Genomic DNA, 14,941 nt, shown 5'->3' with positions numbered 1-14,941 from the left:
AATGGTCCACACTTGACTCACTTATATCACAGAATCTGCTGCCAGATAAAAAAAAAAAAAAAAAAATCAACGTTAGACGTGATCATCAAATGCCTTTTGACATTACCTGGTCAGGGACCAGGTAGTGTCAAAAGGCATTTGACACTACCTGGCATGATGGTATTCTTATGGATATTTATCTGGGAATTACGGGCCATTTGCTTGAAATAATTAAAAATTTCCTGCTATTGCGTTCTTTTCAGGTCCGATATAAAAATATAATCTCAGCTTCTCACATTCAGGAAGAAGGAGTTCCGTTGGGATTGATGCTTAAAAAAAAAAAAAAAAGGAAAACTGCAGCCATTATCAATCCACTGCAAGATGGAAGCCTCCTGAACAATTCATGCTGAGGGAAATGGATCATAATCTGCCACGATGGTCCAGTGGGGGTTGGCAGAGCGACCGTATTTAGCAGTCAGGGGCTTGAACCCCGGCCTACTCAAAGAGCGTGTGCTACTGCACTCTTTAACTTGACCACTTGGGTACGGATGTCGTCTGTCGATGCTTAATCCAACACTATTTGCAATCCGAATTAGAAGCATGACAGAAGATATTCCAAAAACTCTTCTGTTGAAACATATATGTATGCAGACGACCTTACCACTTGCTGTCAGTGTCAAAGTATCAGTACCATCGAACGGCAGCTCCAACTTGCCATAAACAAAATAGCATCCTGGACTTCGCGGAACATTAATTTTTTTCTTTTTTTGGCTGATGCCATATAAGCTTGCTTTCTTGCATCATATGCCCTGCTAATGCTAATTGATGCGTTACTGTAATTTGTATGCTGACAACGGGCGGTTAAGTTTAAATTTTTTTTTTTTTTTTTTTTAATTAGTATTCCCTGATTTGCTTCAAATCCCCTGTCATTACTTCTGTCATGTGAGAATGATTAGATGATTTCCCCGATTTATGACTAGTTACTTGTGATCAGATATGCACTGATGATCAGATTGCTGCTGCTGTTGCAACATTTAAAAACTGCAGTGTCAACAAAGCCTTGACACATGAAGAAGGTTTATATACATTTATTCCCTTTAAAAGTTGAACCTGGCAATTTTCATTAAAATTTTCGAATGTGAATAAAGAATGTGCAAATCGTGGAAACATTGCACCATTTTCTTCAGTCGTTACAATATGACCGACTAACGATAATTTGAAGATATAGTTATGTAATGAAACCTGCAGTAATAGGAAGACGTTTTCCCTTGAACTATTAGAAAAGTTGAGAACTGTGCAATATGTGTTGAATAACAGACACTTAATGAAATGCTGAGGATATTAATTTAAGTGGTATCATTTGCTGTAAGTAGTCCATGAAAATTTCCTATAATTTTTATTGTCAAATGTTTTTTTCAATTTGAAGGTCAAAGGCATGGGGACAAGTACTTTTAACTATATATGAGTATAAACTAAAGTCAGTAAATATTAAAAAAAAAAAAAAAAAAAGGAAAGAAAAAGCTTTGATTAACATCTCTTATTAAAGATTAAATTGAACAGACTCTAAAAGAATCTGTTAGAAAACAAAATAGAGCAGTCCAAAAAAAAAAAAAAAAAAAAACAATACCAACCTCACCTTTCCATCCTCTCCAGAAGGTCTTGTTTGACCTCATATAATCTTAATAAACTAATATTAATAAAATCTATAACTGTATAATTGGGTTAATTGATTGAACAGACTTCAACCTGTATTGATGTAGCCTTAATATTTAACATACACATGATGAAATGCTGAAAATATTAATTTAAGTAGTCTACGAAAATTTCATATAATTTTTATTATCAAATAAAAGGACTGATTATTCCGGTTTTGTTTTTTCTATTTGAAGGTCAAAGGAATACGCTTAACTTCAAGCAAGAACTAGGTAAATATTAAAAAAATGGTCTTGTTTATATGCTGACACGACCATCAGGTCAGTGCAGTTTACAATAAATCATTGATGCAAATGTTAATCATATTTAAAAGAGGGTAAAACTCCAGATTATGGGTACACCTCCGGAAAGAGTGGCTTCTTTTGCTTGAATCTGTCCCGAATTACTTGTGTAAATTGACCTAACCTTTTTTTTCACTAGCCAAAAATGAAAGTATAATAAAAAATATTAAGGAACTGGATGCAAAAAATAATTTTGATATCATATACTTGGATTTCAGGAAAGCTTTAGACACTGTTGTGCATGGAAGACTACTGTACAAATTGGAGCAGAATGGTATTAAGGGTAAAGTGCTACAATGGATAAAAAGATGGTTGAATGGGAGAAGACAGAGGATGGTAATCAATGGGTGCTGCTCTTCATGGACTAATGTTATTAGAGGAGTCACACAGGGTTCGGTGTTGTGTCCACTGTTGTTTTGTATATTTATCAATGATATTGATGAAGGTATATCAGGCTTAGTGTCGAAGTTTGCAGATGATACAAAGGTTGGCAGGGTTGTTAATGACAGTAATGGCAGTGTGCTATTGCAACAGGATCTAGAAAATTTGGGCAGATGGGCTGAGAAGTGGCAACTGAAGTTTAACCTTGACAAATGCAGAGTACTGCATATAGGTAGAAGTAACCCCAGAGAAATGTACCAACTGTGTGTACTACACTTAAGTTGTTAGAAAATGAAAAAAGATCTGAGAGTAATTGTGCAGTCAGATATGAAGTTTTCTGAGCAATGCAGACAGGCTGCCAGAGTAGGTCATGGGGTTTTGTCAATGATGTATAGGAATTTTGCTAGCAGGGAAAAGGAGGTGATTGTCCCTCCGTATAAGGCAATGGTCAGGCCATTCCTTGAGTACTGCATACAGGTCTCAATGCCTCATTTTAGGAAAGATGTAGATTTTTCTTGGGCATGTGCAGAGAAGGGCAACAAGATCGGTGAGGGGAATGAAGGGATCCTCTTACCAAGAGAGGCTTAAGTTCTGTAGATTGCAGCAGCTGGAGACTAGGCACCTGCGAGGTGATATGATTGAGGTGTAAAAGGCCTTGAATGGGTTGAGCACGCTGAATTCTGATGGGATCCTTCCACTTGTTCAGATTACGAACCTAAGGTGGCATGAATTCAAATTAAGAAAAGACAGATGTAGAATAGATGTGCGGAAATTTGCCTTTAGCCACTGGGTGGTTAATTGCTGGAACAAACTTCCATCTGTCAATGTGGAAGTTGATAGGTTAAATAAATTTAAGAAGGAACTGGACAAACATTTAGAGGGAATTGTTTTGTAAACTTTTTTTTTTTTTTTTTTTTTGGCTGATGTTTTCTTGCTTGTGATGTTTTCTTCACTTGCTTCCTTGCTTCACATGCCACTACTACTACTTATTTTGCTTGAATCTGCTCCGAATTTGGCCTTGCCCGCAACGCAGTGACAAGGTGTACCCATAATCTGGAGTTAAGCCAAAAAAAAAAAAAAGAAAAAGCTTTGATTAAAATCTGTATTAAAGATTAAGTTGAACAGACTCCAAAAGAATCTGTGAGAAAACAAAATAGAGCATCAGCCAAAAAAAAAAAAAACCTACCTACCTATCCATTCTCTCCAGAAAGTCTTGTCTGATCTCATATAATCTTAATAAAGTAATATTAATAAAATCTATAACTCTATAATTGGGTTTATTGATTGAACAAACTTGAACCTGTATAGATATAGCCTTAATATTTGAGAATTAAATATATGGTTTATGAGAATTAAATTATAAAATTATTTATAATTAAAACATTTAAAGAAGTCAGATGCTGCAAATGCATATGTACCATTAAGAAAATATAGCACGAGAGTGTTGAGATTCAGGAGCAAATTCAGAGGTGGGCAGAAGAGGCATATGCCCCCTTAACCAAAAATTTGAAATTAAAGAAAAGAAAAAGAAGGCAGGAGGCATTCTAAAAAAAAAAAAAAAAAAAAAAACCTCATAACCTTGGTCCCCCTTACGATGACACCTGGATACGCCACTGGATCTTAGAATGAATAAAATATGGTGAGTGTAATAGAATAGAAAAAAATGGGATAATTGTAGAATGATTAAAATTACTGAAGCCTGTATCAATTTGTAATAGTACCACACATGGGATTAGTGTGTGGAGCTAATTATGAGAAATCACTGGATAACAAAGAATGGGGACAAGTACTTTTAACTATATATGAGTAAAAATAAAGGAATAAAACCAATTGATTTCTTACTCTAATAGATCCCAGAAAAACTTAGATAACCCAAATGATGTCACTGATGAATTGAATGGGTAATATGCATCAATATTTCTAAGCAGAATATGCTTCACAGCATTGAGAAACTGCTAATGATGCTAAATAGTGTGATAGGTGATATTGCAATTTTAGAAGATTGTTTATTAGAAAAACTCCGAAAGATGTAAGGCCTTGGGATTGATGCACATACCCAGTAATGTTGTGAGAGTGAACTATTAAGATTTGCATAATTAGAGTTAAGGAAGATTCCTTTGGATTTGAGAAGCACTTATGTGTCACTATTCCATAAAGGCAAGTTCTAACTGCAGAGTGGGCCACTACAGACTGGTCAGCCTGACTTCAGTAGTAGGGTTTAACATTAGCATTAGTACAGGCATATGATGCAAGAAAGCAAGCTTATGCAGCATCAGCCAAAAAAAAATCAAAAAAAAAAAACCCACTTCCATTACACCCCTCCGTTCATTCGAAATACCTTTCCAGCTGATCCTTAAATTTATTTAGGCTATCAACTTCTACAACAACGGATGGAAGTCTGTTCCACCAACCAACTACCTGCTGGCTAAAGGCAAACTTCTGCACATCTATCCTACATCTGTCTTTCCTCAATTTGAATTTATGCCCTCTCAGGTGATTATTCTGAGTAAGAGGAAGAATCCCATCAGCATTGAGCATGCTCAAACCATTCAAGGCTTTATACACCTCTATCAGATCACCTCACTCGTTCCTAGTCTCCAGACACTGTAATTTGCAAAACTTAAGCCTTTCTTTGTAAGAGCACCCCTTTGTTCCATTCACTAATCTTGTTGCCCTTCTCTGTACTCGTTCCAGCAGCTCTGCATCCTTCTTGAAATGAGGCCTCCAGACCTGTATACAGTACTCAAGGTGTGGCCTGACCATTGTCTTATACAAGGGAATAATCACCTCCTTATCCCTGCTAGAAAAATTCCTGTATATCATTGACAAGACACCATGAGCTACTCTTGCAGCCCATCTGCACTGCTCAGAGAACTTCGTATATCTGCCTGCACAATTACCCCCAGGTCCTTTTCATTCTCTACGACTGTCAGTGTAGTACCACAGAGGTGATACGTTGCTCTGGGGGTTGCTGTTTCCCATATGTAGTACTTTACATTTGTCAATGTTAAACTTCATTTGCCACCTCTCAGTCCATCTGCTCAACCTTTCCAGATCCTGTTGCAGCAGCATAGCATCAGTAGTGTCCTTAACAACCCTGCCAACCTTTGTATCGTCTGCAAACTTGGACATTAAGCTTGATAATACCATCATCAATATCCTTTATAAATACAGAAAACAATAATGGATCCAACACTGAACCCTGAGGGACTCCACTAATAACATTAGTCCACGATGAGCAGGGTCCATTGATTACCACGATGAGCAGTGTCCTCTGTCTTCTCCCCTTCAACCACCCCTTTATCCATAGCAGCAATTTGCCTCCAATGCCACACTGCTCCAATTTGTGCAGCAGTCTTCCATGTGCAACAGTATCAAAAGCCTTTCTAAGTTGTTGTTGTTATTTGGTTTTTAGGAGCATTAGCAACTAAGGCCATATTGATCAATGTATATGCGGTGGTCATTCCTGACCTTTCCGCATCTTCCGTATTTGGTGGTGACGGGCTCGAACCCCGGTCTAATCAAGAAGCGTGTGCTACGCACTGCTGCTCCTTCCCACCTGGCTACGGAGGCGCCTGCCTTTCTAAGATCCAAATATATAATATCAAAGTTATTCCCTGCATCCAGTTCTTTTGTGACTGCATCATAGTATCTAATCAAATTAGTCAGGCAAGACTTTCCCTTAACAAACCCATGCTGTGTTTGAACTATAATTGAAGTCTTGTCTAGATGATCCTGCAGTGCTTGTTTAACCAGTGCCTCCATTAATTTTCCTGGAACAGAAGTTAAACTCACAGGTCTATAATTACTTGTGACAGCCTTTGATCCTCCTTTGTGAATTGGGGTCACATTTGCACATCTCCAGTCTATGGGTACCTCCCCTGAATCCAAGGAAGCTCTCATGATTATGGCTAAGGGTTTGCTTACTTCCTTTGCTGCCTCCTTTAGTATAACTGGATAGATCCCATCCAACCCAGGTGCCTTTCTTGTGTTTATCGTCAACAATTTCTCTTCCACTTTACTCTCAGTTATTACAAGATTATCTAGCTTATTTCCTGAGTTGAAAATACCTCTGGCTTTCCCCTCGCTGAATATCTCCTCATGTGTGAATGTCCATCCAAAGTATTAATTTAGTTTGTTAGCTACCTGAGCAGGATCATCAACAGTTGAACCATCGATATCAAGTGGACCAATCTGATTCATCCCCTTCCTTCTAGAGTTTACATAAGAAAAGAACTCTTTGCTGTTTTTCTTTGCATCCTTTGCCAAAGATTTCTCGTAATCTGCCTTCGCCTGCCTAACCTCCTTTGTAACTTGGTTACAGATCAACTTATATCTATCATAGGCTTCTGTGTCATATGTTAATTTATATGTATCCCATGCATTTTTCTTCTCTGCCACGTGTGTCATTAGTTCATCTGACATCCATTTAGGCCTAAACCTTGAACAATATTTCTTAGTTGGTATGTAAAGCCTAGTAGCTTCCAAGATAAGTTCTTTGATTGATTGATCATGGGGTGATAATTAAGAATGCAATGTGAAGGCACCTAGATAGAAACAGTATTCTCAAGGAAATGCAGTATAGTTTGTAAAAAGAAAATCTTATTTAAATATTACATGTAGTTTGACAGTTTTATCCATGAGTTAGATGTAAGTAATATATTTGGTAATTTATTTGGACTTTAGCACACCATTTGATTCAGTCCCAAACAAGTGGTTATATGTTTGAATGAGGTGTGAGATCTTTAGATGGATTATGGGATAGCTACAGAAGGAGGAAGGTAATTGATGGCTGCTCTTCAGGTTGAACTAGTATTAGATGTGTGGTCCTTTGTGGATTGCTGCTGGGACTGATGTTTGCAGTTTTCTTAATTATATTGATGAATGTGTACAGTACATGTAGTAAAATTTGCAGATGATGTGTAGATTATGAGGCTTGAAAATGATCAGTGTAGGACAGTGCTTCTTCAGGATGACTTTTGGATAGTAAAAAAGACAGCTTCATGTTATCTGCAAATTTAGACAATATGCTCTGTACCCCTTTTTCAGTGTCATTTAAGTAAATCAGAAGCAACTTCAGACCACAGGTAAGTAATATTCCTGATGAAATTGGCAGAAGGGTAACCATATAGGAAATACAATACGTGGGTTTTGTAACTAGGTATCTCAGAAGCAATCTGATTGAGGACTATAAGATTTTTAAACCATGAGTGGTGCAGTATAGCCTCAGCAGCTCTTGTGCATTAAGCCTCTAAATAACAGCAGCAGCAGAACTATTTTTCTAATGATAATTGATAAAGGTATCATGCTATTCATTTGTTATTCATTGCATAGCTATTTAAATAACAGACACTGTTTATCCAGTCTGTCACCCAGTTTTCATTTTTCATTAGTATGCCTTATTTAAAATTTGTACCTCATGGATTGATTAGCTGATAACAACTAATAAAAAATTTAAATCGTTATGGGAAGTTATTTTACGTATACATGTTCAGGTAGTTCCCGGGTTTACAAGTTCTTTTTTTCAAATATCAAGTCTCAACAGAATCTAAAATATGAACATTAACTGAATTGCAATAAATAAATGCTAAAAAAATATGGCATTTCAAACCACGAGCATAGCTATACAATACATTACTATTGTGCATGTGTCTATTTGTTCAGGCAGAGATAAGGAGGAAGGTCCAACTCTTAAAGAATTTTGGAAAAAATTCCATATTTTAGATGCAATCAAAATAATGCAATCAAAATGAGCCTGGGACAAAATTACAGAGAAGAACATGGTGTTTGAAATAAACTCTGTCATCATTTTATTGATAATTTTGAAGGATTTCAAGAACCAGCAGAGATGCAAAATGAAATAGAAGCAGTCATTAATATTGCCAACCAATTGCAGCTTGAGGTTTCTACAACTAACGTCACTGATCTGCTTGAAGCACACAATGGAGAGCTCACCAATCAAGGCCACCTTGAAATGGCAAAATGTGAAGAAGCTGAGGAAAAAGATGTAATAAATGAAACTCCTGTTTGTTCCTTTACTCTCGAGGGGCCTGACAAAGCTTTTCAACACAGAAAAAGCAATTGAGATTTTCCACTCACAAGATTCAAATTTCGAGTGTACTAGAAAAGTTGCTGCAGATTTAAAAAAATGCTTATGCATGCTATCATGAAATTTATAAAGAAAAGAGAAAACTGTCTTGAAAACATACAACTCTTGAAGCATTTCCAAAGACAAAAACGACTCCTTGTGCTTCCAACAAACCAACGAGTGCGCCGAGCCAACAATGAGTGAAGAACCATCAGTGAGTGTGCATTTAGTTGATGATAATGAAGAATAAACATTCTATAACATTTGTATGACATAAATAATTTATTTATGTCATACAAATTGTTTTCATATTATTATAATTTGCTTGATTCTAAAGTCTGTGTTTTCATTTCTTTGAATAAATAAATCATTGTTTAAGCATAAATTGTTGTTTTGTTGACCTTTATTTAATTATTGGGAAAGAATTTATTGGTCAAATTTCATTGTTGGGAACTCAACCTCTGTTTTTAACATTACATCTATGGGAAAAAAATTCCCGCTTTACGAGTCTGTGCTAAGAACGAATTAACTTGTAAAGTTGGGAACTACTTGTATTTATATGAGACATGTACTTTCGACATATGAAACTTTAGGCTTCTTTATTTTCAAGTTTATAATTAATGTGTGTGTGTGTGCATGTACATATATATATATATCCCCCAAAAAAAATACACATATAACTATAAAATGTAAGGTAAAAATAATGAAATGTTTGCCAGTAGAGTGGCCGACTTGCTCTACTAGTTTCTTTTTATTTTACATATCATTTTTGCTGTCTATTCTTTTATTCAATTGAATTTAATTTGAATTATATATATATATATATATATATAAAATACTGTCTGTTTTTGCAGGTTTCTGAAATTCCTGACAGCATGGATCCTTGGATACATTTATGTGGAAGGCCATTCCTACTTAAAGATGGCTGGTACTTTGGAAAGTGCCTCAGGCATCTCGTTTCAGATCCTATACATGTTCTTCTAGCAGTAATATCAGCATTTTATATAGGATACCAGCACAGAATTGTTTGTAGAAAGCTTCCTCATTTATTTTTAATCTATACAAGAATAATAGCAACATTTGGACTTTTTCTGTGTCCAATATTATATTTTATTTTTTGTTGGACTTCAAGTTATTTGCAGTTACATTTATTGGATTATATACATATAATTATTGTATCTGTATGCTGGATTGTGCACATTGTTTATTTGTGTTTTCTAAAGAATGGATTAACATGTCATTCAAGAGGACCACCAGTAATTTTATTTTTTTGGTTGCTAACATTTGGGGTATCAGTATTGGACTTTTGTGCCATCTATTTTGAACCTGGTGGCATTGAAAATTTAATTCTTCAGCAGTATTTATTGCCAACTATAATGGGTTTACATATATTATATTTTCTGACACTCTTACCAAAAGGAATGTATGATGAATTCCACTATGAAGAATTATCTAATGTAAATATAGCAGCTGGGGAAAGAGAAGCTCTTCTCACAACCTCTGTGTCAAGGTATGGAGGATTTCATGAAGAAAGTGATCCTTATACGCTAGGAGTTGCAGAAGAAGATGCAAACTTTGTTTCAAAGTTATCCTTTTGGTGGGTCAGACATTTGATGAAAAAGGGATCTAAGAATCTTTTGCAGACTTGTGATGATTTATATGATTTACCTCATGTACTTTGTGCAACAACAGTTGATGCAAGTTTTTCTTCATGTATGCAGTCCTTTTCAATAGAAGAGTCTTCAGGGCAAGAAAATGACAGTGGAGATGTTGTTATCAGAAGACAGAGGCGTACCATTTTACAAGCATTTCACAAATGCTTTGGTTTTGAGTACTATGCTATTGGTATATTAAAACTTTTGTCTGATATAATGAATTTTGCAGGACCAGTCCTTTTAAATTTTTTAGTGTCATTTTTGGAAAATCACACAGAACCAATTCAGAATGGTTGTTACTATGCATTGGGACTTTTTCTAGTAACATTCCTAGGAGCCCTGTTTAGTACTCACTTTACGTTTCTTATTAACAGAGTGGGACTGAAGATACGATCAGCTCTTATAACTACAATATATCGGAAAACCCTTAGTGTTAATAATACTACCTTATCAGTTTACAGTGTGGGAGAGATAGTTAATTTCATGAGTACCGATACAGACAGAATTGTTAATTTTTGTCAAAGTTTCCATATGTTTTGGAGTTTACCATTACAGATTGCAGTTACTCTATATTTATTGTACCAACAGGTTAAATTAGCATTTTTAGCAGGACTCATTTTTGCAATTTTGTTAGTTCCTTTAAATCATTGGTTAGCAAAAAAGATTGGAGAATTGAGCAAAGATATGATGTTGCAAAAAGATAAAAGGATTAAGGTAAGTGGTTACAGTTTTGTGTTATGTTAAACCATATAAAACTTTTGCGGATATTAAAACTCTTGTTTTATGTATTAACTTTGCATATGGTTTGTATTAAACCTTATGCAAAGTTACAATATAAATTATCAGTATAAATACATCATAGCAAACTCATAATGAAAAACTAAATAAGTAGTATAAAGGCATTGATTTAATTGTATCTCATATTGTGAATACCTTCACAACAAGTTACTATCTATTGCATTACCTCGAATAAGTAATGCTTCACTAATAGAGAAGACTATTGTTACTTATTCTCAGTGAGCACCACCCACACGGCACTGTTTCAAGGCTTATATTGGCCTATCCTCAGTACACTGATATTTTATTGTGTATTTTAAACTCATAATATATTATGCATTTATATTTATTATAATTAATTAAAATTAATTAAATGCTAAATATATATTTAGCATTTATATTTTATTTAAGTAAAGTTACAGTTTACATAAACCTAATGTAAATTCTAAACTTCCACACATCTATCCTACAACTGTCTTTCCTCAGTTTGAATTTATGCCCTCTCAGGCAATTATTCTGAGCAAGAGGAAGAATTCCATCAGCATTGAGCATGCTCAAACCATTCAAGGCTTTATACACCTCAGTCAGATCACCTTGCAGGTGCCTAGTCTCCAGACACTGTAATTTTCAAAATTTAAGCCTTTCTTCATAAGAGCAACCCTTTGTTCTATACACTAATCTTGTTGCCCTTCTCTGCACTTGCTCCAGCAGCTCTACATCCTTCCTAAAATTAGGCCTCCAGACCTGTATACGGTACTCAACGTGTGGCCTGACCATTGCCTTAAAAAAGGGGATAATCACCTCCTTATCCCTGCTAGAAAAATTCCTGTATATCATTGACAACACACCATGAGCTACTCTTGCAGACTGTCTGCACTGCTCAGAAAACTCCATATCTGCCTGCACAATTACCCCCAGGTCTTTTTCATTCTCTACCACTGTCAGTATAGTACAATACAGTGATACGTTACTCTGGTGTTACTGCTTCCCATATGCAGTACTTTACATTTTTCAATGTTAAAACTTCAGTTGCCACCTCTCAGCCCATATGCTCAACTTTTCTAGATTCTGTTGCAGCAGCGTACTGTCATTAACAACCCTGCCAACCTTTGTATCATCTTCAAACTTGGACATTAAGCCTGATTTACCATCATCAATATCATTAATAAATACAGAAAACAACAATGGACCCAACACTGATCCTTAAGGGACTCCACTAATAACATTAGTCCACGTAGATCAGTGTCCATTGATTACCACTCTGTCTTCTCCCACTCAACCATCCCTTTATCCATAGCAGCAATTTGCCTCCAGTGCCACACTGCTTCGATATGTGCAGCAGTATCAAAATCCTTTCTAAGATCCAAATATATGATATCAAAATTATTCTTTGCATCCAGTTCCTTTGTGATCACATCATAGTATCCAATCAAATTAGTTAGAGAAGCCTTCCCCTGTGTCCGAACTATAACTGAAGTCTTGTCTAGATGATCCTGCAGTGCTTCTTTAATGCCTCCATTAATTTCCCTGGAACAGAAGTTAAACTAACAGGTCTGTAATTACTTGTGTCGCCCTTCGATCCTCCTTTGTGAATTGGAGTCACATTTTCACATCTCCAGTCCATGGGTACCGCCCCTGAGTCCAAGAAAACTCATAATTATGGCTAAGGGTTTGCTTGCTTTCTTTGCTGCCTCCTTTAATATAACTGGATAGATCCCATCCACCCCAGATGCCTTTCTTATGTTTATCATTAACAATTTTCCCTCCACTTTGCTCTCAGTTATTACAAAATCATCTGGCTACTGACAGAGTTTAATTCACCTCTGGCATTCCTCTCCCTGAATAACTTCTCATGTATGAATGTAGATGCAAAATACTCATTTAGTTGGTTAGCTACCTGAGCTGGATCATCAACGGTTGAACCATCTATAACCCTAAATTTAAATCCCAATGCAGTTATAACACTATATATATATATGTATATTATTCTTTTGTAATATGATAATTCATGTTGTATTTTATTTTTAATATGCTTTTATAGTAGTTTTACTTAATTTATTTCTATCTCTAGCTTTTACTGTTGTCCCAGTAGCTGTTTTAGTAATGCATGGGTACGAACAGAGTACATATTGTTATTTCTTTTTGTATTATCATTCTATTGTGGTTTATTCCGTCTTTGTTCATTTTCTTAATTACAGGTATTTTCTACACATAGGTATTATAGTTAAGACATTACAGGTCTTTAAGCTAGCCTAATCTCGGTTATCTTAATTTCCCATGGCCTATACATTCAGGATTTTTCAACTTGTTACGCATTGCTAAAAATTATATCAATTATTGATGAAAAACTGTAGCAATACTATTTTAAAACAATATTATATAATATTAAACATATTTATACATTTTTGTATTACATCTTTATACATTTTTGTATTACATCACATGGACGTCAATCCCCTACTTCATCGGGGGCTTTGAGCGGATTGACGGTCTTCGATGTAATGCATTTCTTACTTACCCGTTTCTGTTTGCATCTATCACAGCTTTGCTATTTTTTCAAATAACTAAATTCTAAGTTTCTATTTAAAATTTTTTGGTCCCAGGTTTATCTTAATTGTTATTAGTTAAATCAGTACTATTTATTATAAATTTATTATGAACCAAATTAATTCCCCATAATTTCTACAGCAACTGTGATAGAATACACAAAGCCCTACGGGTAAGTTTATTTAATATATTGCAATAACATTACTTACTTGAATGTAATGTTATTGCAATAAGTAATGTTATTGCAATATATTAAATAAACTTACCCGTAGGGCTTTGTGTATTCTATCACAGTTGCTGTAGAAATTATGGGGAATTAATTTGGTTCATAATAAATTTATAATAAATAGTACTGATTTAACTAATAACAATTAAGATAAACCTGGACCAAAAAATTTTAAATAGAAACTTAGAATTTAGTTATTTGAAAAAATAGCAAAGCTGTGATAGATGCAAACAGAAACAGGTAAGTAAGAAATGCATTACATCGAATGGACCGTCAATCCGCTCAAAGCCCCCGATGAAGTAGGGGATTGACGTCCATGTGATGTAATACAAAAATGTATAAAGATGTAATACAAAAATGTATAAATATGTTTAATATTATATAATATTGTTTTAAAATAGTATTGCTACAGTTTTTCATCAATAATTGATATAATTTTTAGCAATGCGTAACAAGTTGAAAAATCCTGAATGTATAGGCCATGGGAAATTAAGATAACCGAGATTAGGCTAGCTTAAAGACCTGTAATGTCTTAACTATAATACCTATGTGTAGAAAATACCTGTAATTAAGAAATCTAACAAAGACGGAATAAACCACAATAGAATGATAATACAAAAAGAAATAACTATATATATGTATATATATTAGTATCGAATATTATCTCCGAACTATGTTATATGACTTTCGTATCTCCTGTCAAGTTATATGTATTAATTTATAATGTTACGTTTGTAAAATCTAGGTCGTTATATGTATTTAGTTAAAAAAGTACAATTTAATTGACAATGAAATTTAATAAGATTAATAGATTTTACTGATTAATTGATAATACTGTACTATACTAAGCTAAATGATTTCTAATACAGTGCAATGTGTTTTGCTATCTAGTTTTACGTTAAACCTTACACTATCTAGTTTGGGATGTACATTGTATCGTATAACAATGGCGTCAAGTTACGAATGGTAAATCTACGGACACTCAGTATTAATTAACTTTAAAAATCACTATATAAATTCAAAATAAACCAAGGAGCTTGACTAGGTCTATATGCTACTTATAGAAAATAATTTAATATAACAATTAAGTCCATAAAACGGCGAAATATAAATAAAAACTTAGCATTCACCGGAGCTGCTAAATCCTGTCCAACACCTCGACACTAAGTAATAACCTACAAAATCTCTATCTAAGTTCAAATTAAACATTAATGGCTAGTATTGCAAACAGAAATATAAACAAAAGATATTTATTAATAGTTAAGGCAAAGCTAAGTAATATTTGACAGGTGCT

The 14,941-nt window shown here is 34.7% G+C and overlaps 1 protein-coding gene across 1 annotated transcript in view; it reads left to right on the top strand.

The window, feature by feature from the left end:
• The first annotated feature begins 9,601 nt into the window (after positions 1–9,601).
• Positions 9,602–14,941, top strand: part of LOC150085095 (ATP-binding cassette sub-family C member 10-like) — a 121,693-nt gene continuing 116,353 nt past the window's right edge. The window contains exon 1 of the mRNA XM_090376464.1: positions 9,602–10,811. Coding sequence (XP_090232590.1) covers positions 9,819–10,811 — 993 coding nt within the window. The 5' untranslated portion in view covers positions 9,602–9,818. The remainder of the gene's footprint in view (positions 10,812–14,941) is intronic.

Source organism: Mastigoproctus giganteus, chromosome 6 (assembly GCF_048544385.1).
Source record: "Mastigoproctus giganteus isolate SK-2022 chromosome 6, ASM4854438v1, whole genome shotgun sequence".
NCBI lineage: Eukaryota > Metazoa > Arthropoda > Arachnida > Uropygi > Thelyphonidae > Mastigoproctus > Mastigoproctus giganteus.
This window is presented reverse-complemented; position numbering and strand designations above follow the sequence as displayed.